Source organism: Zalophus californianus, chromosome 2, assembly GCF_009762305.2.
Source record: "Zalophus californianus isolate mZalCal1 chromosome 2, mZalCal1.pri.v2, whole genome shotgun sequence".
NCBI lineage: Eukaryota > Metazoa > Chordata > Mammalia > Carnivora > Otariidae > Zalophus > Zalophus californianus.
Window position 1 is genome coordinate 101853337 of NC_045596.1, and position 25687 is coordinate 101879023.

Below are 25687 nucleotides of genomic sequence, written 5' to 3' on the forward strand. Positions count from 1 at the left end.
TAAGTTTTCTGTTAGAATAAAATGTAATATATGTCTTTGAAACTGAATTTAATCTTTTGCAACTCTTTGTACCAGAATACAGTGATTTTTGGCTATTTGAACTTTAAGCTCAAAACAGACCTTCCTTGGTTATGATATTGCCTTGACTTCTTATAGAATTCTGGATCCATGTAACATATCAGTGTAGCTACTGGGTCGCATTTTGCAGGCCAGTCATCTAGGTAAGATTTATCAGCATGTTGGTCTCTGCAAAATCATATGTTCTGTAGGGATCCTACGGAAGTCTTTTTTTTTTTTTTTTTTAAGATTTCTTAAATATTTATTAGAGAGAGAACGCGATTACACGTCTGGAGGTTGAAGCAGACTCCCCGCTGAGTAGGGAGCCCGACTGGGGGCTTGATCTTAGGACGCTGGGATCATGACCTGAGCCAAAGGCAGCTGCTCAACTGACTGAGCCACCCAGGTGCCTCTCCTACAGAAGTCTTTTTATTATTGCTATGACTTATTAGTAATACTTGAATTATTCCAACCCATATTTTCTTTATAGTGCAAAATTCTTAGGTTAGATTTTCAAATCTATTTTTTTTCTTTTTGTTTTTTGAAGAAAAAGACATTGTTTCTTATTTACAGTTTTCTTGTGGCTTACCTCTATGTAGTAGAGGAATGACCCTTTACTGGTTAAGGTTATGTGCCGTATTGTCATATTTCAACAAAATATCAAGTCTGTTTGCCTAAACCTCATATATTTAAAACATTAATTTTTTTGTTATTAGTAGCAGGGTATTGATATATTCTCAGAGATCATGAAATGATATAATCTTATACTTTTCAACACTGATGTTCAAGTCATCTTTTTTAGATAATCTATGGAGAACAATAATCATTTCTCCAGATTCTCTAGTTACTTTCCTTCAGTTAAGCCAGATAATTAGAAAGCAGTATTATATGCGTTGTATATATTGCCTGAATATAAAGATATGTCTTCACTGGATTACTATTTTATGTCATGCCCTTGACATTTATCGAGAGTTGCTGTAAAAACAATTAACAGTAATTCAGATGTGGCATGATAATAATTACATTAAACACAACAGTGACACCAGCAATTTCCTTCCTGATTATTATCAGGGCACACTTGATTAATTAGTTACCCTATATGGAATAACATTCTACATAAAAGTTTCTCACCCTTTCTTCACTGTACCCTCTGACCTCCTCCCCAACAAAAACCCATTTTCCTAATTATCTAAGGTTTGTGTTTTTGAGCGGACCCTGATTCTTGTTTTATTGTTCACTTTCTTAAGTGTTTGTCCACAGTCTCCTTTGGGTAAAAGTGTAATTTATCATATTGCAAATGAATAGCACCTGCTTTATTTATTTGACTTTATGTATTATGAACCAGCAGACATTGTTTTGCACTGTAGTACCGGACTCAAAATGATCGTGTGAGGTGAAGCCACACAAAAATGATCAATGGGGATAATTACAACTGTTCTACAATCTTTAAAAATTTGGCAAAAACATTAAAACTCTCTTACTCTTGGTTATAAATATGTAAGGCAGTGCATTTTGGCTGCATAACGACAGCTTTCTTGCTGGTCTCTCTGCTTCCAAACTGTCTCCTTAGTGTAGCCATTCATTTACACTCTAATGGTATAAAACTCCATTTTATGAGGACACTGCAATTTACCCATTTTTTTAATTGAAGTATAATTGGCATACAGTGTTATACTAGTTTCAAGTGTACAGCATATTGCTTCAACAATTCTGTACGTTACTCAGTGCTCACCACAATAAGTGTAGTCACCGTCTGTCACCGTACCGTGTTATTACAATATTGACTATATTCCCTATGCTGTGCTTTATATTTCCATGACTTACTTATTTTATAATTGGAAGTTTATACCTCTTCATCTATTTCACCCATTTTTATATTAATGATTTCCAGGATTAGGATTTATTTTTGGTTGCAAACAAACAGTGCTTCTGTAATATTCTTGTATATGTCTCCTTTGGTGTATGTACAAGAGTTTCTCTATGGTATTTATACCTAGAAGTTATTGTCATTGGGCATGAGCATCTTAAACATAACTAGGTGAAATTGCTTTTTAAAGTCATTAATTTTTTTCCCTTAATGTTTTAATCAGTTTTCTTAATATTTTTAAGTCCAAGTTTTTTACTTACCAATCGTGTCATTGATATTTTCAGTGACTTTTGATCTTGTTGACAGAAATGAACTGTTTAAAATTGTGTGAGATTAATCTAGATCAAGGGTCAGCAAATTACACAGCCTTTGGGCTAAATCCAGCCTGCAGCTTGTTTTAATCTAGCCCTCTAGTTAAGTATGAATTTTACATTTTTAATGGGATGTTAAAAAAGAGAAATATGTGACACAAGCTATATGTGGCCCATAGAGTCTAAAATATTTACTGTCTGGCTCTTTATATTTTGTCTTCTCAATTCCACAGTACTCAGGAAAATGCCTTCAAGTTTATTTATCTCACTGATGGCTATATAAGTGTAAATTTTGTGTTCCTATTACATGGTCTAACATGTGTCTTAAAAACAAGCTTGAGGCACCTGGGTGGCTCAGTCATTAAGTGTCTGCCTTCGGCTCAGGTCATGATCCCAGGGTCCTGGGATCGAGCCCTGCGTCAGGCTCCCTGCTCGGCGAGGGGCCTGCTTCTCCCTCTAACCCTCCCCGCTCTCATGTACTCTCTCTCTCTCTCATTCTCACTCTCTCAAAATAAATAAATCTTTAAAAATAAATAAATAAGTAAATAAAATGTTTAAAAAAAAAGCTTGTAAAATTGATTTGGTATTAAGTCGTTGCTATTTTTTCAAAATCCTTTTTTTAAAAATGTTTTTATTATTGTTATGTTAATCACCATACATTACATCATTAGTTTTTGATGTAGTGTTCCATGATTCATTGTTTGTGTATAACACCCAGGGCTCCATGCAGAACGTGCCCTCCTTAATCCTTTAAAAAGTGAGAACACTCTGCTTCAGCATAACTAATGTTTCATCCTTTGTCTTCATTGAAATTAAATCTATTTTGGGTTGCACTGTTTAAGAAATTAAGATAATTAAATCATTAGTGATGAGATTAGAGTCAGGAAGTCTCTCTGTAGCATTTTTGGGGAAATAAGCTTAAAAACAATTTCATTATGTAAACATTTCTTGGAGACAGTTTAGGTACCAATGTATAAACAGTTGGTATACTAATTATAAAGTGTAGTCATCAAATGCACTGTCCCAAGCAAGTTTTCTTAAAAATGTGTTTGCTTACTGATGGTTTATGTGTTTCCTGGTTGTTTGTAGATTTCAGTCACAGATGTAGAAGTACCTTAAGTGTTAGATGTTATTTTATAATATGTCATAATTATGTTTTTAATACATCTGCCCCCTAATTAGCCTCAAGTACTAACTTTTTAGATTATATATAATCTATTACTCTGAAATAATTTTGGAAAGATTATTTTTAAAGACAAGAAAACAGACATAAATAGATGAGAGGTTTTTTTGTTTTGTTTTTTAGGGAAACAACTTTGTTAATGTTATATAAAATTTACTATGTATCATCTTGGATTAATAAAAAAATCAGGCAGAAAGATAAAACTGTCTCTCTTATTATTTAAGGATTTCTGTGTTGATGCTATCAAATAATTCTTCTTAAGTGAACATGACTGAAGGCAGTATCCTTGGAGCAGCTGGGTTTTGTCAGCCTGAACGTTAAGATACTCTTCCTGTTCTTTTCTTATCTTTATCCTTGACTGTTCCACCCTAATCCCCATGTGTTCTACTGCATTCATTTGTTGCCATACTATCATATTTCAATATTTTTGAAGCACCCGTTGTGGCGGTAGTATATAAAAAACAGTATTAAAGATCATCTCCTTTTTATCAGGCATATTTATAATTTGAAAGACTTTTAATGCCTATAATTTTTGTCCATCTTTCCCATCTGTTTTTTTATTTTTTTTCCCCTCCTGTCTTCTTTTGGATTAGTTGAGTATATTTTGGTATCCTGTCTTATCTCCCCTATTTTCTTAACAGCTAAACCTCTTTGTTTTACTTTTTAAAAAATACTTGCTCTAGGTTTATAGTATACAATTTATAGTTTACCTTCAAATAATATCATACTACTTTATGTTGTAAGATTCTTACAATTTACTTTCCTTTATGCTGTATTTGTTCTATACTTTATCTCTACATATATATAAACCCCACAGTATATTATTACTTTTGCTTTAGATGGTCACTTGTCTTTTTAAGAAATTAATGAAATATATTTAGCCACGTATTTACCATTTCCAACAATCTTCATTTCTTTGTATTTGATACATATTCCCTCCCGGCTTTTTTTTTTTTTTTTTTTTTTAAGAGAGGGGAGAGAGAGAGAGAGAGAGATGGGGGAGGGGCAGAGGGAGAGGGAGAAAGAGAATCTTTTTTTTTTTTTTTTTTTTGCTTTAAATCTTTTTTTGGGGGAAAGGATACCACACTTCTACTCATTTAAGAGAAACATTTTTACAGTCTTGAGGTCTTTCATTTTCTTTACATTTATCATGCCATGAATGCATAGGGAATGGGTTCCAGCAGTTTAGGCTCCTTTCCATTGGTCCTCACAAAGTGTGCTTCTTTGAGTGGGGCAGGCTGGCACTTCAGTTGAACTCAAGTACCTTTCTCTTTGGCCTCCTTTCTCTGATCATTTTCCTTCACACGCTTCAGGAAGCTATCTCGGCTCTTTGAGTGTTTAATATGCTTACGTTAATTCTCTTGGCAAGAATCTGGTGCTTAACTTGTTTGTTTACAACAATGCCAACAGAACTCTAACATCGTAGACTCTTCCAGTTTTGCTATGGTAACATTTGCTATGGGCATTCCTTTTTGAACAGTGCCCATTCCCTTGATGTCCACAACATCACCTTTCTTTACAGATTTGCATGTATGTGGCCAAAGGAACAACTCCATGTTTTCTAAAAGGCCTAGAGAACATATAGTGGGTACCTCTCCTCTTTCCCTTTGTGTTGGTCATTTTGGTGAATTCCTGGAAGATGGCGGTTCCACAAAAGAGAATCCTAAGCAGGCTCCGCACCCAGCACAGAGCCCAACGTGGGGCTCAGTCTCACAACCCTGAGATCATGACCTGAGCTGAAATCAAGAGTCCGAGGCTTAACCTACTGAGCCACCCAGGCGCCCCTCCTTCCTTTAACATTTGGAGATTTGTTGGTGATACTTTCCCTCAGCTTCTGTTTATCTCATATAGTCTTTAGTTTGCTTGCAGTTTTTAAGGATATGCTATTCTAGCTTGACGGTTGTTTTTTTGCAGTGCTTTTGTGCTAATGTCACCTGGCTTATATGGTTTTGTATGAGAAACCAGTACTGATTCTTTTTTTTCCGCTTACATGTAATGTGTCTTTATGTTCTCTCACTTCTCGGAAGATTGTATCTTTATTGCTGGTTTCCAGCAACTTGATCTTGATGTGCTTAGTGTGATGTTTTTTTCTCCCATCATATTTGGGGTTCGTTGAGCTTTTTAGATGTGTGGTTTCATTGATTTTATCAAATTTGTATGTATTTTTGTTTGTCTCCTTATGCTTTTGTCTGGATCTCTAATTACACATATTTTAAATCTTTTGACATTGTTATATAGATCCCTGAAGTCTCGTCATTTTTATTAAGTCTTTTTTGTTTCTGTGCTTCAGTTTGAATAGTTGCTCTGTCTTCAAGTGTATTGATTGTTTCACTATAGTGGCTATTATATTTATAATACCTGTTTTTAAGACATTGTCTGCTAATTTAATCATTTCTGTTATTTCTGGGCCTGTGTGTATCAAATCTTTGTTACTTGTCTCTAATATTTCTGTCTGTGGATCAAGTGTTTTTTTCTTCAACTTCCTTGAACTGTCTAAACTTTATAGAAAGTTTGCAGTAGTCACAAATAATTTTTTTTCATTAGAGCATTTGAGAATAAGTTGCTGCTGTATGCTGTATCACCCTGAATACTTTAGTGTATATATCTATAGAAAATACATCCTGTCACATAACCATAGTACAACCATCAAATTAGAAAAGAACATTATTATTGCCACTTAAGTTTTATCACTTGTCCCTGTACTGTCCCTTATGACAGAATGATCTGGTCCATAATCATGTGCTGTATTTGTCATGTCTCTTAAGTCTTCTTCAGTTGGGAACAGTTCCTCACTCCTTCCTTTGCTTTCATGACCTTGACAGTTTTGAACATTACAGGACAATTATTGTGTAAAATATCTCTCAATTTGGTTTTTTTTTTTGATATTTACTCATGATTAGATTCAGATTTTTCATAGAAATAATGCTGTGTTCTCATTGCATCCTTTCAGGTGATACTTGATTTTAAATTGTCCCATTGCTACTAATGTTAACCTTGATTATGGTGGTGTCTGCCAGGCTTCCCCATTGCAAAATTACTGTTATCCCCATGAAGTTAATATTGCTTTGTGGGTAGTTACTGTGAGACTGTATAAATAGCTTGTTTTTAACAAATGTTAATGGCAGGTTTCCATCCCTTTGAGCACTTTCTTACTATCTAGGCAGTAAGATTTCCAGACTCATTTTGTATATCGCCTATCCCAGCCTTGGAATCTGCCATTTCTTTAAGAGGCCCTGATACCTTTTGGTGGAGAATTTGGAAGCCAAGTTTTTAGAATTTAAAGCCATGCTCTGGGTGCTAGGTGTCCTTATAATTATTGGGATTCGGCTACTCTCAGGTTCTCCCAGGGAACAGAGCTCAGGAATACGAGTGTGTGTGTATATACACACATGCACACACACACATACACACATGTACACACATACAGGTGTGTATATATATATATATATATGCACACATGCTTTTATATTTATTTACCTAAATATATTGAAAATCTTGATTTTATACTAATAATTCCAATTTCAGTTCAATACAGCAGAATTCGTTCTCAGTTTCTTTATTTAAATATTTACCAGTCCTCTAATAGTGAGGAACCTGGCTACTATTATCCTTAATTATTTATTTGATCAGTCCTTTTAAATATAATTCCCCTTTACTGCCTCTGCCCCTTTTCTTCCAGAACAAACATACTCCTCACCTGTCAGGATGGTCAGGGTGCCACCATCTTCCTTTCCCATCACTCCCCACCTCTTGTAGCACCATCCTCATCCCACTGACTTGAGCAGCCTCTGCTGGGCTGCTCTTCCCCATGTGTACTTTTCTTACTCCACTAGGGCTCTGGTACCAAATACGAGGCCACCCTGTCGCTCCAATGCTTTCCTTATCCTGTCCCGCCCCTCCATGTTCTTCCTTGACATCTTCCATACTGTACACCTGGCCGTGTCCTACCCTTCCATGAGGATACCTGTCTTACCCCACCAGGGCTACAATATTCGGTACAATATTGCACTGCCTGCCTTCTCATGTGGACACTTTCCTCTGTTTGCTTTGTGTCAGTCCTCCATGCTGTTCTGCTCCCTTGTATGGGAACTCTCCATATCATACCTTGTCCAGACCCTACTGGAATGCCCCCCTCATTCCACTCAGACTGGGACACCTCGTGTTGAGCCACCCTTCCCACTGCGCCAGAGTTCTCCTTACCCTCTTGATCTCTGATACCTCATGTTAGGTTGGCTGCTACCACTACCCCCGTGCTGATGTCCACTTGTCCGTCTGCGTTCCTCCCAACCCCCTCTCCAGCCAGAGGAGATAACTCCCTTAGAACAAAGTCTCAGGACCACCAACACTGCTCACCCTCAGTCAGAGCATCACACCATGTCATTGACAATGATTCTTGTCACCTTCAATGTGTCCATTCATTCAGCCTCTGTCTGAATCTCCCTTCAGGTATCTGCCACTCAGCACTTCATCCAGCTGATAGAAAAGCTCTTTTGCCTGCTTGTGTCCAGGTATTTTAGAAGGGGTAGCAAGGGTGAAATGTGTGCACTTCTAGTAATAAAGTTCTATAAATTTTTACTAACTGGTCATCAACAGGGAGAATCCCTATAAAAGTGGTTTGTCTCCAAGTGATACACTGCATATTGCTGATTCAAAGATGCACATTTTTTTGTTTGTTTGTTCTGGAGGGTTTTTTTTTTTTTTGGACATTTAACATTTTTGAATGTTAACATTTTTTTCTTTCTGAAATATCTAAAGTATCACACATTGAATGAAAAACAGTAGGCTTTCCTTTTTTATTGCATACCTATCTCATGACACATAGTCATCACATGACAAAAGTCATGAGATAGTGAAAACAAAACAAGGGGCGCCTGTGTGGCTCACTCAGTTAAACATCCGTTGAATTCGGCTCAGGTCATGATCTCTGGGTTGTAAGACTGAGCCCTGTGTTGGGCTCACTCACTGGGCGTGGAGCCTGCTTAAGATTCTCTCTCTCCCTCTCCCTTTGCCCCTGCCCCACCCCCAAAAAATTAAAAAAATAAATAACTAAAAACAAAACCCACAAAACCCTGTTGTCCTGAGACCACAACTGTTCCCTTCAGACACTGGTAGAAAGTTTGTGCTATCATGCCACATGTCTTTCTCAGCTGTGGGAACTTTCTCTCACTGTACTCTTTTAAATCAGCTGAGAAGAGCATGTTTAGCCCTGCAGATTCATATAGTCAGTGTCTACATGGCCAAGTCAAGTGAGAGCAGAGAGCTCGAGAGTGGCATTTACACAGGAAATACTCAGGGACTGTAAGATAATATCATGGATTACATGCCTTCCATTCCATTCTCAGGAATTATTACGGAGTCATAAGAAGAATAGCCCTGAGGTCTTGTTTCTTGTCAGAGAAGGATATTGATCTAGGATCAATATCCTTGGACTAGGATCCAAAATGACATGTAGACCTGCTCAGAGCCAGCCACTGGTTAGATCTGGGAATACATGGATGGTATCTCTGCTGGTCTTCCAAATTAGACTGTTCCTCCTTCAGTACCCAGCACCACGGACCTGATAACATAGTAAAAATATGCATTGACAGATAGATGACGAAGAAGAAGTTAAACTATTATGTTTAGCCACAGCCTTTCCTTTGCATTGATGTTTAGTTTTTGGAATATGTTCCAAAATATTTTGGAAATATTTTTAATATTTGAGGCATAAATAACACCCAATGAAAATAAGTATGCTAAAGGAGCCAATTTAGTTAAGAGCAAATTTTTATTTTTTTCCTTTTTCTTTATGTATTCATTTTCTCTTTCATCGAAAGACATACATGTGGTTGCATTTACAAGGACATTGAACGGTTGTTTTCTTTTCATGCAGGGGCCTGAATTAATGAATAAATATGTTGGTGAATCTGAAAGAGCAGTTAGAGAGGTAAGATGATTAGCCTTGAAGTGGACTCTGCATGGGGGAGCCATCCTTCTGTCCTTCTCTATGGTCTCCATTTTGTTTTGGGTTTTAGATTCTGAAATTTCCAAATCTAAATTCTGCTACATTTGTTCTTCAGGCAAACATTATTTTATTATTTAAAAATGCAGTTTCGATCATCTATAATACTTTGTGTTTAAACATCATAATACTACCAGCCTTCAGTCTTACCAAATGAAGATTTTTGACAACTGCCATCATTTCATTAAAAACAAAACAAAACAAAACATCTGTACTTACAAGGATTGCTTGATCTCAGAATGAGATTTAAATCCTTTAAACTATGTAGTCCTTTAAATTGAATAAGCCTTAGTATATGAAAATTTCACTGTACTCTCCTTATTTTAATTATTTTACCTTTGCCTGGTGATTTAGACAATGCATCCCCCCTTCTAAGATTTAAAGCCAGTGCCTAATTGATAGGCCACTCATTCATATTGTGGAAGTTGCACAACTGGTAAATTCATGCAAAATCAGGGCACTTGGAGTTGGGTAACTACAGCAATTTGACCACAGGTCTTGGCTTCCCTAGGCAGAGGTTGGCCTGCCTCACACAGACACCCTGTATTCTTACAGAAGCTAAGCAAGGACAAGAACACACTAACAGCAATGGAATGGATGGTCTCCCATTTGTGAATACCTGGGTGCCAACCCAAGAGTATTAGAGATTGGAATACTTGGTTTTTCATCTAAGAAAAAATCTTAAGTTACTTTTTGTCCTTTTTTTTTCCCCTTTAAAATGTAGATAGTGGTAATTGTAGGAAACATTAACAACAGTATCATCATTGATTACAATAAGAAAAAGACAATGTTTATTAATATTAATGTTTTGGTAACTGTTCTTTATTTTTATGGTAGTGATCCTTGTGACCAGAAAATGGGGGCCTAGGTACAGATAACACACGTTTGGATTTCTTTCTGCCTATGCTGACTTTTTCTAGCCTGTTTCCACATTTTGCCCCCGTGGCTATTTGGCCAGTCCCTATTGTTGATAGTCTGAATGACTTCTGGTCTAATCAGTCTGTGCTCTTCCAAGGTTTGGTCATTTTTCTTGTCCTGGCTTTACATCAACCATTACTTTCCTGCACAGTCTTCAGAGAAATGAGCAAGGAGTGTGGCTTTTGGGTTTATGGGTATTTTACATGCTAAGCTATAATTGATTTTACATGTTTATGGTTTTTTTTTAAATGTGTTTATGATCGTTAATAATAGCTGTCATTTACTGAGCTCTTACTATGTTCCAGGCATTGTGCTAAATGCTTTGCATTCTTTTTTTAACTCAGTTCTTAAAATAATCTTCTGAGGCAAGTATTTATCATTATCTCCATTTTCTAGATGTGGAAATTGAAGTTTAGAGAAGTACAGTTACCGGCCGAAGGTCACGATTAGGCTCTTGACTTGCATATAATAGATTTAGTTCCTAACATAGTTTTCAAACTAAAGCCAACTGCAGAATTTTCTGAAATTTGCTGATCTTTAACTGATATGGCACTCTTTTCACCAGATCTTCCGAAAAGCGAGAGCAGTGGCCCCTTCCATTATTTTCTTTGATGAACTTGATGCCTTAGCAATTGAAAGGGGCAGGTAAGAAATATTTAAAATACTGTCAATTACATTGTAAAGTAAATAGCATTTCATATACAAATTTTATTTATTAATACATTTAGCCTAAATAAAACCATTTTTATAATTCACGTAGTTTTTTTCTCTTACACCCAACTGTTTCATGTTATCACTTTATAATACTTTCATATACATTTTTTTTAAAACACTGATATCCATTTAGGGCATTTGAGTTCATTTTTATAGCTTATTATATATTATATATATATTATATATATAAATGTTGACTGCCTGTCAACATTTGGGTTGTTATATACATATGATAAATGTAAACAAAACTCCATTAAGAATAATTATACAATACAGTAAAACCAATTATAATAAAAGGTGTTATTTTACTGATTTTAGTATTCTCTGGATTATGTTTCCTAAAATATAGTTACAGTAGAATAAAAAATAGTATTAATAGTTTTGTTCCTGAATCTCAAGCAATAAAGATTATTTATATCATTTCAAACAGATGTGTGTATATATATACATATATAGATGTATATATATATACATATACATCTATAGATGTATACAGATGTATATGTGTGTGTGTGTGTATGCGTATGTGTGCGTGTATCTGAACTGTTTACAAGTATGCGTTTTTTTCTTCTACAAATGTTTGGAGGTCCTTTTAAGGATTATATATTATAAGTACTTCATGTGGAGAATGTTAATTTGTGTGCTTTGTGCATACCTTCTTGATGTATATATTGATTAGAAAAGTTTTGCTTGGGATGCCTGGGTGGCTCAGTCGGTTAAGCGTCTGCCTTCGGCTCAGGTCACAATCCCAGGGTCCTGGGATCGAGCCCCACATTGGGCTTCCTGCTCAGTGGGGAGCCTGCTCCTCCCTCTGCGTGCTACTCCCCCTGCTTGTGCTCTCTCTCTCTTTGATAAATAAGTAAATAAAATCTTAAAAAAATAAAAGTTTTGCTGATGGTAATTACAGTGAAGGTAGAAGGCACCTTTTAGGTCCCCAGCATAGTAAGAGGCATTGGTGCTCTCTTCCTTCCCGGGTAGAGCTGCCTCATCAGATGAGAATATGAACTGTCATTAAGAGACTATTATTAGGAGGTAGTCTGCCCTGCTCATCACTCTAGCCATTCGATATCCTATAAATACCTACTGGTCTTTTTATTTTATGAGTTGAAGTACTTGGACTCTTTTATTACTTCTGAGGTGAGGTGTCACAAAAGGTTACAAACAGCTCAAGTTCACCTTAACTACAAGAGAAGAAAAAGAAGCCAGAGAAGTTTGCTGAAGCAGTGTGACCTGCCACATTTATGTGACATCAGAGACATTTTTGGAGCCTAAAAAGGAACAGGGTGGGATACATTGTTAAATATGAACCAGATGGGAGGTAGTATATGTAGCAGAGTTCTCATAAAATGCCTTTGAAATAAAATGGTGTGAGAAACCAGACAGGGCACTTGATAGGAATATCCTATTTTTGCAGGCAATTTGGCCCAGTAGGAATTTGCAAATATTTTAGAGATGCTAGTGATTTGCAGCCTCCAGATATCGTTTCTCCTAATAGTCTTCATCATATTGTGTATTGTATACCTCCCTCCCTCAGTGTCTTACTCAAACCAAGATCAAATAAATTCTATGGTGTTTCCTTTGTATAGAAAAATTTTTGGTCGGGTTCATTGATGTTTCAGAAAACAACGATGAGGGGCGCCGGGGTGGCTCAGTTAAGTGTCTAACTCTTGGTATCTCAGCTCTGGTCTTGATCTCAGGGTCATGAGTTCAAGTCCCCCCATTGGGCTCCACACTGAGTGTGGAGCCTACTTGAAGGGAGGGAGGGAGGAAGGAAGGAAACAACAAAACAACAAAACAACAGTGAGGCTGATAAACAAATGTAATGCTAATGGTCCAAAGTAGAGACTTGGTTGTTATCTTAGGTGCACTAAGGCTTACATAGATTGTTTTTTATAGCCATAAGAATCTCAAAGAGTGATAGTCTGTTTTCTCTTGTGGGTTTTTTTTTTCCTGTTTTTGTTTTTTTAAATTGTGGGATGGCCAGCATTGCCTAGAAAGTGATTGTTTTATCTAATGAGAATGGCTGGCACCTAAAAACCAAAACATATAAACCTCCACATGTATATTTTTGTTCTTCAGCTATTTGAATTGGACAGTTCCTAGAAATTGAAAAAACAGCTATTGATAGATACCAAAAGCATAAAATTCCCAAGATACTAAACCAATTTTATGCATTGTTAAAGAAATAGAAAACATAGAAAGATTAAGAACTCCATAACCTAGGAGGCATTTCTACATAATATTGGGCTATAGAATAGTTATTGCTTTAATTTATTGTTTTTATGTTTTCTATGATAACATTCAGGTCAAACCCATATGACTAGTTAAAAAATGACAGTGCATAAAAAGACTGTTTCTTCTTATCAAGATTTTAATTTCTAAACTTAAAATGTTTAACAAATTATGATATACTCTAGCCCCTATTACCTGTGTGTGTTAAATTAATTATTTTGATTATTTGAAGTTACTCATGAGGTTTGCAGCCAGGAAGCACATTGTAAATAAAGCACTGATATATTGTTTGCTTAGCTTTAGAAATATTTGTGCTTTCAGAACGAAAGATTTTTTCATGCTTATAGAAGTATCCAGTTACAACCACTATTTTCTCCTCCTTCCTGTTCCCATTAAATTTCTTGACTTGAAAAATAAATAAGCCTGTTTGTTCACTTTTTTTTCTGAATGCCATTTAAATTACGGGTGTTCTGAATTCATATTGTGAGTTGGAGAAAATGTTATAAGATTCCCTTTATGAAGTGCTTTAATGATCTCTAAGACTTGGGAGAATTGAAAATGCTGTTAAAGTAGCAGAGCTCTTTGGAAAATAGATATTATATCAGGGAGTAAAGCACTGAGGTAGAGAAGAGATTTAAATTATACTGGGCTAATAATGATATTAGGTAATATTCATTTAGTGCTTGTTAGGTACTAGAAACTATTCTAAGTGCTTTATAGGTAAAGAAACTCACAGAAAGTCCCCCGCTTTAATGCAAGGTAGGATATTATACTGTTGACAATTGGCTCCAGTACTCTGCCTCACCTCCCAACTAGCTTAAATATTTACCCTTTTCAGGGTCATAGTCAGGAGGGGAGAGCAAGCTGAGCAGTAAATCATTAGCCTTGTCTTAGGCAGCAGTCCTGTCCTCAGAAGTGGAGAGATATAGAGCGAGTCCCCATATGCTGTATTCTCTTAGCCCAGTCCCCTCTGATGGAGAAAATGACCACTGACTAACCTGGAGATGCCTAGAAGAACTTTTTCTGTCTAGGACATTTTAGCTAGTCCCAGGATCCTAAATCATCCTCATTTGCTGACATTGATTGCCTGGTAATGCCAAACCTCAGGCAGGATTAGAAGAGGTTCGAAATCAGGAACGTACCTCTGAAGCTAAAGAGGCTCATCTTGTTTGTTTAATTAGCTTCCAAATAATGTGACTCTCTTTGTTTGGACCTCACTCACTATGTTATGGTCTTTTTTTTGTTCTAACTTCTAATCATCACAACAACCTTAGAAAGTATAGGTCCTGTTTTCATCTCCATTTTACAGGTGAGAAAGCTTAGACGTATAGATGCCCAAATACCTTAGCTCAAGGTCATGTATCACTAAGAGCAGAGCCGGGATTTGAATTTAGGTATTTTGACTCCAGAACAGATACTCTGAGCCACTTTTTGACGCAACCACCATACCACAGGTGCTAGGATTCCAGGTGTAAGTAGTTAACTAACCTTTCAAGCTTGTGTTTATTGTGCATTTTCTCTGTGACTTACTTTAGTAAGGACCCTGTTTGTCTAACTGGGCTGTTGTTACATTTCTCATTCATTCACTTGTTCAGTAAATATTTATTGAATGCTTAGTCTGTAACAGGCTAATTTATGTTGGGGATAAAACAGTGAACAGTACCTAGGGCAATTTCCTTAATTTCCTTAACCTCTCTATGCCTTTGTTTCTTCATTTGTGAATTGGAGATGATAGTACTAACAAATTTTAGGTTGTTAGAATTAAATAGACATAAAGTGCTTGACACAGTACCTGGCATTTTAGTAACTGCTTAAAAAACTTTAGTGTTTCTTATAATGTCTGCCTAGATACTCTACTACTAATAGTAATTATTTCCGTATAGATAGAAATATAGTAATAGACATAGAAATGAATCCTGTCCCAACAGAGTTTACATTCTAGTGGATGAAACTGAAACATTCGGGAAATTAGAGAAAATGTTCTACAGATGACAGGCACTATGGCATTTCATCAATCTAAGATGCCTTTAGTTGTAAGACACATCATTATTGTATGTACCATTACTGATGAAAAATGTAGCCTTAAACTGTGATATGGTGCCAAGAAGTCACCAACTCCAAGAGACATCTGATTTCAAAAATTTAAAATATGAAAAAAAGGTTGTATCTTAGAAATTGAAGAATGTGGGGTGCCTGGGTGGAATAGTCACTTTGAGCATCTGACTCTTGGTTTCAGCTCAGGTCACAATCTCCTGGGTCATGGGATCGAGCCCCGTGTTGGGCTCTGCACTCAGCAGAGAATCTGCTTGATTCACATGCATGCATACATTCTCTCTCTCTCTCTCTCAAATAAATAAAATCTTAAAAAAAGAAATAGAAGAAAGATAATAATTGTTATTTGGGAGAAAGAGGATAATCTATTCTGTTTTATAAAGGCAATGCTATTAAATATAAAAAATGTTCAGGATATTGTTTTATGACCAGAATGTAAAAAAGATGATTAAATATACAGAAAAATGGAAAAGATTAAGTGCCCAGTTAAAAGCTGACTGAATGATAGCTTCTGTGAGGTGTTGGAGAATCTGTGATATTAACTACTTCCTTGTTATTGCACTTAATCGTCTGAAATTAGTACTTGGAGTGGTTGGGGGAAAAAGTAAGAAGTTCTGAGGCAGCTTTCATTGAAAAGGAAGATTTCAGGCTTAGCAACATCCTGAAAAGCTCTGAATTTTAAAATAATGATCAGGAAATGGAATACCCTCTTTTAACAGATTTCAGGTAAATTCAGTGAATTCACGACACTAAGCACTGTAGAAGAAATTTTTGTGGCTATCATTTCTCTAAATGACACTTTCAAGGAGGGTTATACATTTTTCTAATGTGATATTTGTGGTAGTTTTAAAAATTTAATAAAATCATAAAATTTTGTAGCTGAAAAAGTTCTTCGAAGTCATCTAGTGCAACTTTTGTTCTTCCAGGCAACAGAAGCCCCTAGATTTTAAGACAAGAGGCACATAACTCCTTTGTGGCCTAGACAAGACTAGAGTTCGTGTCTTCTGATTCACTGCTCTTTGAACTATACTGTTGTTGCCTCTTACACTACCAGGATGTGAAATAGAAAAAGTGTGTTGTTTATGCTGTAGTAAAAATTCTCATGTATCTAAATGTTTAAAGAATAGTTTTTATGTTTAAGAAACTCTAACCGCTAATTAAATACTTCTGACCACTCTTTTGTAAATCTGTATTTCAAGTTACTAAATTAAATGCCTAGTTCCTGGTATGCAGATTTTCCTAATTTATACTTAATTGCCTCAGATATAACATAGTTTTCACATTTGTAAACTCTTAATATTAAACAAATGCTGGGGAAAAGAGAGCAAAAGAAGATAACATATAACATTTTTCATTATAATAGTTCCATAAAGTATGGCAGAGTTCTGTGACTGTTTTTTGCTTTGTGTTTTGTCTGTGCACTGTGGCTGAATACTATACCACAGATTAAAGGTACAACTTAGAGAGATGGTCTGTTGTAGCATTTTATTAGAAATTGGGAATTATTTTTTGTTGTTGTAGGACAAATAGGTCTCATTATGGCTGTCTTGTCTTTGAAATGAAAGCTTGCTTGTGTTTCACATGCACTAAGAGAATTATCATATGTAATGCTTATGTTCAGAGTAGTGTGTGTTTGGCTAGCCTTCTGTAGGCCTTTCTTAGGTCTCTTCCAAACATGAATACTGACTATAGGGGTGTGGGAGGTAGTTTTAAGAAACAGAGTCAGATGCCTACCATTTAGAACTCCATGACATTTAAAAATGTATACTGGAAAAAATTTAACTTGGATAGATGAGACGCTGGTCTATAATTTAGAAATCATGTCAAGGGGCAAATGATGGGGCATTTTATTTTATTGAAGGAGTTGAAAAGGAGATGTATATATCATTTTTGTGAAAATTTTAGTATTGAAGAATAAAATCTGTTTAATCACTACCATCACGGCAGTGAGATTTTCTTAGGCTAGTGGTTGGCACACCTTTTCTGTAACAGGCCAGTTAGTAAATATTTTCGTCTTTTTGGTCCATGGTCTATTGCAGTTCTTCATCTCTGCTGCTGTAGTGCAAAAGCAGCCATGGAGAATACGTAATCAAGTAAGAAAACAGTCGACTGGCCACATTTAGACTGTGGCTATAGTTTACTGACCCATTTTAAGATATCATAAACATCCCTTCGGTCCATGGCACTGTAAGACTTTTGAATAGGAATAATTTGGAAAAGGGGCTTGACTTCTGAAGGGAAAAGAGAATTAATGTTTTAGGAAAGCCTAGCTTCAATATTTTCTACAGCTGAACATCTTTTTTCCATTGTTGTGTTGCCTATCTCTAGCAGATAATAAAGTTTTATAAAATCATTTCATTATGTTAGTGATTACACATTTGTTTTTAAACTTTTTCTTGGAGTTGGTTTTGATTTCCTAGAATGTCAGTTTTATGGTTTTTGTTTCCTACTGCAGCTTTGAAAGTCAGCCAAGAATATTTCTCAGCCCATAAAACATTTTCACTATGCTATTCTCCAGCTAACTCTCAATGATCTGTGGAAATAAAGGGCAAAGGAAGCATGGGTAATGGGAATCCAAAGAATTTCCTTCACCTAATCATCAACATTAAATACAGCCACCATTTCCTCTTATAACAAATAGCAAATTGTACAAGTAGGAGTTTCACCTCTTTCTGTTTAGAAGTGCCAGTTGGAGGTGTCAGTAATAAGTTTTCGAATATGAATATTTTTATTAAAAATAATGAATTAAATAAATTTTCTTGGGGCTACACAATACCAACACAGAATGCAGAATTTTAAAACTATAAGGATCTATCACTCTATATATTTTCTAATTTAACTCCCTTATTCATACATGCCAGTAATTACAAAGTCCTCAAGGGAACAATAATATCTTCATGCTCTTATCTCAGATGTCTAGCATAGTGCTTAGTAAAGAAGCACCCAGACATTTATTTTTTGAATAAAGGAATGCAGGCTTAGAGAAACTAGAGATTAAGTTCACTTAGCTGGTTGTTAGCGGAGTCTGACTTCACTATGTTTTAGTGTCTTTTGTGAACCAATTTTCTTTTAAAATTAAACACTGAGACTATCTTTCAGAATTTTCTCACCTGTCTAATGTTCACAGAAGCACCATCATCTTCATTATAAAGAACCATTTGTAAGCTTTGGAATATATTCACCTGTCAAAGAGCTCTAAAAAGAATTAAATGAAGTGCTAAGTGATGCTTTTTTCAAAAAAACTCAATAGTTTTTATACACACTAACTCTGAAAGTGGAGCTGGACTCATCAAACTTTGTCAGTCGTGTTAAGGATGCAGGATGATAAATATTCTTTATAATGTACCTGATAGCAATGTAATCAAATGATAACAAAGGATAGCAACAATAATGAAGATCATATTTTTAAGTCAGTGAGGAGACGTTTTGAAAAAGATTCTTGCCTGCCTTGGTATACTAATTAATTTTGTAGAAGGGTCACCAAGTTACCCTCTACCCGGAAGGCTACTCAGTAAGACTTACTTTATAGTAGTCCAGCTTATTTTAATCAAGTTTCTTCTCAAGCCTTTGGGTTCCAAATCCTGGGTGTCTGTAGCTATACTTAGAGCATATAAATGAAGATCCTGCCTGAATCAGTATCCATCCCCCTCCACGCAAAAAAAAAAAAAACAAAAGCAAAAGAGAGCAGAAAAAAAACAGATGAAGAGAACTTCTTTTGGTATAGATCCAAGAAATCAAACAAGTAGAGATTTTCTTCTAATTTGTGTTTCTTGATCCAAGCATTTCTGTATATGTGAACACAATCTTATAATGTATTATATTTGTTTTAGAAGGTTTTTCATTTAAAAAAATAATTTTTAAAAAAATATCTGAGAAGTATAAAAATATTCTTATCTGGAAATTTTAGCTATTCAAAATAAATCATTCCTTGAGGACTCTTGAGGAGCCCAAGCTACTATTACATTTGAACAGCTAATACACAGTTAACATTAAAATGTAAAGAACTCTAAGTACCAATGTATAGCAATCTCCTACTAATATGTCTTACAGAAACAAAGTATCTTAGTTTAGTTTATTAGGCTTACTGGCTTGGGCATGCCTAATAGTTATGAAGAGCTTCAGAAGATCAGTTCTTATCTTAGTATTATGTTGGTGGTTCTCATGGCAAAATTAAGGAAGTTTGATAACTTTCTACCATGTTGTAAGTAAATCTAGGTAGGGAACTGGCAATATGAATCTGTATGTATGTACTGACCTGTGCTATACTAACTTCTGAAAATCTTCTACCAATGGTGTCAGCAACCATTTATATACCGGTCTCCCCTTTATTAGTTTACTTGTTAAGGTAACTTTAAAAAGTTATAGATTTCTTGGTTTAAGCCAATTATAACAGTGATAATTATAATAATGATAATGCTTATGATTCCTACCTGTTAACATTTTCTTTGTGCTGAGTGTTGTGCTAGAACCTTTATACGTTTCATCTAATTTTGAGGAAGGTATGAGCCTACCCATGTTTTGAGAAAACTGAGGTTCAGAGAGATTTAAATACCTTTTCCATAAGATTACACAAAAAAGTAAGTGGTAAAGCTGGTATTTGAACTCAAGCTCAGTGACTATCAAAGCTCTTTCCCAAATTCAAAGCAACCTTCTCAATGAGTACTAACCAGTGAAGGCTTTACTGGGATGATTTTTAAAACTTCATATTATATAATAGTTCATTATATCCTGTGACTTTAACTGAATTCATTTATCAGTTCTAACAGTTTTTTGCTTGAATCTTTCAAGTTTTCTATATATAGAATAATATGTCATCTGCAAATAGTGAAAGTTTTACTTCTTCCTGGCTCATTTGGATTCCTTTATTTCTTTTTGTTGTCTGATTGCTGTGGCTAGTACTTTCAATGCTATTTTAAATAACAGTGGTGAGAGTGGACATCCCTGTCTTGTTCCTGACTGTAGAGGAAAAGCTCTCAGTTTTTCCCCATTTAGATGGGAATTAGTTGTGGATTTTTCATATATGGCCTTTATTATGTTCCCTCTAAACCTACTTTGTTGAGGGTTTTCCTTATGAATGGTGGTTGTATTTTGTCAGATGCTTTTTCTGCATCCATTGAAATATTCATATGGTTTTTATCCTCTCTTTTATTAATGTGGTATATCACATTGATCGATTAGCGATTGAATCACCCTTGCAACCCAGGAATAAATCCCACTTGATCGTGGTGAATGATTTTTTTAAGGTATTGTCGGATTTGGTTTGCTAGTATTTTCTTGAGAATTTTTGCATCTGTGTTCATCAGGGATATTGGCCTGTAGTTCTCTTTTTTTGTGGTGTCTTTACCTGGTTTGGATATCAGGATAATGCCATACAACAATAATGAAGCAGCAGAAAGAGAAATTAAGGAATCAATCCCATTTACAATTGCACCAAAAACAATACGGTACCTAGGAATAAACCTAACCAAAGAGGTGAAAGACCTATACTCTGAAAACTATAAAACATTGATAAAAGAAATTGAAGATGTCACAAAAAATGGAAAGATATTTCATGTTCATGGATTGGAAACACGTATTATGAAAATGTCTATACTGCCCAAAGCATCTACACATTTAATGCAATCCCTATCAAAATACCACCAGCATTACTGCTGGATATTTACCCCAGAGATACAAATGTAGTGATCCGAAGGGGTACATGCTCCCCAATGTTTATAGCAGCAATGTCCACAGTAGCCAAACTATGGAAAGAGCCAAGATGTCTATCAACAGATGAATGGACAAAGAAGATGTGGGTGTGTGTGTGTGTGTGTGTGTGTGTGTGTGTGTGTGTGTGTGTGTGTGTGATGGAATATTATGCAGCCATCAAAAAAAAACCCCACAAAAAGTGAAATCTTGCCATTTGCAATGACGTGGATGGAACTAGAGGGTATTATGCTAAGTGAAATAAGTCAATCAGAGAAAGACATGTATCATATGACCTCACTGATATGAGGAATTCTTAATCTCAAGAAACAAACTGAGGGTTGCTGGAGTGGTGAGGGGTGGGAGAGATGGGGTGGCTGGGTGATAGACATTGGGGAGGGTATGTGCTATGGTGAGCACTGTGAATAGTGTAAGACTGATGAATCACAGACCTGTACCTCTGAAACAAATAATACATTATATGTTAAAAAAAAAAAAAAGAAGATAGTAGGAAGGGAAAAATGAAGGGGGGGAAATCGGAGGGGGAGACAAACCATGAGAGACTGTGGACTCTGAGAAACAAACTGAGGGTTCTAGAGGGGAGAGGGGTGGGGGGATGGGTTAGCCTGGTGATGGATATTAAAGAGGGCATGTATTGAATGGAGCACTGGGTGTTATATGCAAACAATGAATCATGGAACACGACATCAAAAACTAATGATGTAATGTATGGTGGTTAACATAATAAAATAAAATTAAAAAAATACCACCAGCATTTTTCACAGAACTAGAACAAATATTCCTTTTTTAAAAAAAAAAAGATTGTATTTATTTATTTATTTGACAGAGGTAGACAGAACAAGAGAGGGAACACAAGCAGGGGGAAGTGGGGAGGGAGAGGCAGGCTTCCTGCGGGGCAGGGAGCCCGATGTGGGGCTCGATTCCAGGACCTTGGGATCATGACCTGAGCTGAAGGCAGACGCTTAATGACTGAGCCACCCAGGCGCTCCTAGAACAAATAATCCTAAAATTTGTATGGAACCACAAAAGATCCTGAATAGCCAAAGCAACCTTGAAAAAGAAAAGGCTGGAGGCATCACAATTCCAGACTTCACGTTATATTACAGAGATGTTAGTAATTAAAACAGTATGACACTGGCATAAAAACAGACACATAGATTCAATAGAACAGAATAGAAAACCCGGAAAAGAACCCACAGGTATATAGTCAATTAATCTTCAACAAAGTAGGAAAGAAGATGCAGTGGGAAAAAAGACCATCTCTTCAACAAATGGTGTTGGGAAAACTGGAGAGCAACATGCAGAAGAATGAAACTGGACTACTTTTTTACACCATACACAAAAATAAATTCAAAATGGATTAAAGACCTAAATGTGAGATCTGAAATCATAAAACTCTGAGGAGTAAACCCAGGCTATAACTTCTTTCACATTGGCTTTAGTAAATTCTTTCTAGATATGTCTCCTGAGGCAAGGGAAACAAAAGCAAAAATAAAGTATTGGAATTTCATCAAAATAAAAATCTTCTGCACTGCAAAGGAAACAATCAACAATGCTAAAAGGCAGCCTATAGAATAGGAGAAGATATGCAAATGACATATCTGATAAAGGGTTAGTATACAAAATATGTAAAGAATGTATTAAACTAAACACCCCCCAAATGAATTATGCAGTTAAATGGGCAGAAGACGTGAATAGATGTTTTTCCAAAGAAGATATACAGATGGTGAACAGACACATGAAAAGATGCTCAACATCACTCATTACCAGGGAAATGCAAATCAAAACTGCAATGAGATACCACCTCACACCTGTCAGAATGGCTAACAACAACACAGGAAAGAACAGGTGTTGGGGATGTGGAGAAAGGGGAGCCCACTTGTACTGTTCATGGGAATGCAAACAGGTGCAGCCACTCTGGAAAACAGTATGGAGGTTCCTCAAAAAGTTAAAAATAGAACTACCATGTGATCCAGCAATTGCTGTTCTTGTTATTTACCCAAAGAATACAAAAATACTAATTCCAAAGGATACATGCACCCCACTCTTTACAGCAGCATTGTCTACAATAGCCAAATTATGGAAACAGCCCAAGTGTCCATCGACTGATGAATGGATAGAGAAGATGTGGTATATGTATACAATGGAATATTACTCAGCCATAGAAAAGAATGAAATCTTGCCATTTGCAAGGACATGGATGGAGCTAAAGAGTATTATGCTAAGTGTAATAAGTCAGAGAAAGGCAAATACTATATGATTTCACTTATATGTGGAATTTAAGAAACAGAACAAATGAGCAAAGGAAAAGGGGGCAGGGCAAACCAAAAAATAGACTCTTGGCTGTAGAAAACAAACAGATGGTTCCCAGAAGTCAGTTGGGTGGGGGATGGGGTGAGTGTGTGATGGGGATTAAGGAGTACACTTGTTTTGATGAGCACCTTGTGTTGTATGGCAGTGTTGAATCACTGTGTTGTACACCTGAAACTAATATTATGCTGTATGTTAACTAAGTGAAAGTTAAATAAAAACTTAAAAAAAATAATTCATTATAGTAATTACAGAATTTTAATTTTCTGTGTCACCATTTCTAGATCTAGGGCACCAAGAAATGATGCATGTTTAGAAGCATTTTCTCTGCTTCAATTATTAGACCGCCTTTTTTCAGAAAATTAGTTTGAGCCAACATATATTAATTTTCCTTATTATTTATTTTATTGGATTACGTTCATGACAAATAGCATGGGGATGTCCAGGAGTGTGAAAAAAATTCTCTTCAAAAAACTGCTTTTGGCAAAGAGTGAATTGAACTGTGAGATTAAGGATCACTTGTTTCTCTAACATTGTGTTTCAGTTAAAACTATACAGATGTAATGAGTATTGCCTTTGTTAGCTTGGAATTTTTACTGGAAGTCATGGCAAAATGGAAAAATTCATACTTTTATGTCATTCTCTATGTTAACAGTTTATACAAAGCTACAGTTATGCAGAGCACATGCAGCTTCCAGAGCTTAGGACAGCTGGAGAATAGAATTCACTATGTATGTCTCTACTTTTATAGGATATCCTGTTAATCTAAAATAGCTTATTTACTTTCAGGTTCATGCTGAATATTGATCATACTCTGACAGCATAGTTTTAAGCTAGAAAACTCAAGGCAGTATTGATTTTTGACATTCATTAGTTTTTGCTTTCAGGTTTTGAATTTTGGTGGTTATTTCTTCTTAATTGGCATCTATTTATTTCTTCAGTACAGTTAAATGTTTTCTTTCAACTGTAATCAATAGGTCTCCCCCCTCACTGTGTGATGGTTTAAAAGATGGCTGTTATAGATATTTCAACCTTACTTTGGCACATTAGTGTATTTGGTTTGCAAAACTCTGAAGTTGTTTATGCTTTGTAGTATTATGGAAAGAGTATAGACTCTGGAATCAAGTAGATATGTATTCAGATCCTGCCTCTGCCATTTGTTAGCTGTGGAATCTTGGGCAAATTACTCAACTTCTCTGTGCCTCAGTTTTCTTATATATATATGATGAGAATAAAAGTAGTATTTACCTCACAGTGCTGTTACTGGGATGAATAAAGTAGTACATGGGATGCATGGCACAGAGCAAGTTAAATACGTGTCATTTGTTATTAACACAGTGTCTGGGAGGTATTCAGTGAACAGTAGGTATTTTTTATAATTACTTATGAAGGTTTTCCCTCACATCTTCTGGGAGAGATCAGAACTCTCCATATTCCTGAGGCTTTAGGTAAGGTACAGATAAACTGCCTTATGCAAGCATAATATATACTGAGTTTTAATACTATAAGCAAATGATTTATCAGGAACCAAAGAGCTTAATTTTTTTTTTAATGGGAATCAGAGATCTTGTTCAAGAGATTATTTTTAAGTCATCCCAATAAGGTGAGCAAGGAATCTTAACAAATATCTGATTTTGATAGACTCTTCAAATGTTTCATTATTAAGTGTTATTGTCAGCTGGACAACATAGGTAGAATTTTAAATATATGGAATATTGTTTACAGGAAAATGGAATATGTGGAATATGATACAGTTTTTCTTTTCTCTAGAATTTTTTTTCAAAGTTAGTTTAACATGAGTTAGATTTCTTCAGTTTAAGAGTTTTGTGGTATTGGAAATGACTTATTAAAAATAATGCATTTGTGGGGCTCCTGGGTGGCACAAAGTGTCTAACTCTTGGTTTTGGTTCAGGTTGTGGTCTCAGGGTGATGAGATGGAGCCCTGTCTTGAGCTCAGCACTGAGTCTGCTTGACTTTCTCTCTCCATCTCCCTCAGCCCCTCCTACTTGTGTGCTCGCTCTCTCCTCTCTAAAATAAATAAATAAATCTAAAAAAATATATAATGCATTTGTTTATGGAAGAGCCAACTTCTTTCTGAGGGATAGACTTGTATTTTGTAGATGAATTTATTACTATAATATCAACACTTTTTATTTGGAGTATAAAAGGCTTATATTCAAAAAAATTTTAATTGTTTAAAACATGTTTAATTATCAAAACAAATTGTTTAAACTGGTTAAATGTTTAAAACTTTAAAATTTTTTTAAAGTAAAAAAAAAAATCTGCTTACCTTTCCCAGCCTCTTTTGTCTTTCTTTTTCTTTGCCTATAAGAAAA

General features: G+C 35.6%; 1 protein-coding gene across 4 annotated transcripts in view; it reads left to right on the plus strand.

Annotated features, from left to right (window-relative positions):
- The window catches only part of SPATA5 (spermatogenesis associated 5), a 331633-nt gene that overhangs the window by 72058 nt on the left and 233888 nt on the right, over window positions 1-25687 (plus strand). For 2 of the 4 annotated variants that reach the window (XM_027599262.1, XM_027599265.1), the window contains exons 12-13: window positions 9291-9344; window positions 10903-10982. The exons of 1 other annotated variant lie outside the window; for it this stretch is intronic. In XM_027599262.1, the coding sequence (XP_027455063.1) occupies window positions 9291-9344; window positions 10903-10982 (134 nt within the window). Of the gene's footprint in view, window positions 1-9290; window positions 9345-10902; window positions 10983-16261; window positions 16357-25687 lie in introns of those variants that run through there. One more of the 4 variants, XM_027599264.1, reaches the window with a different exon arrangement.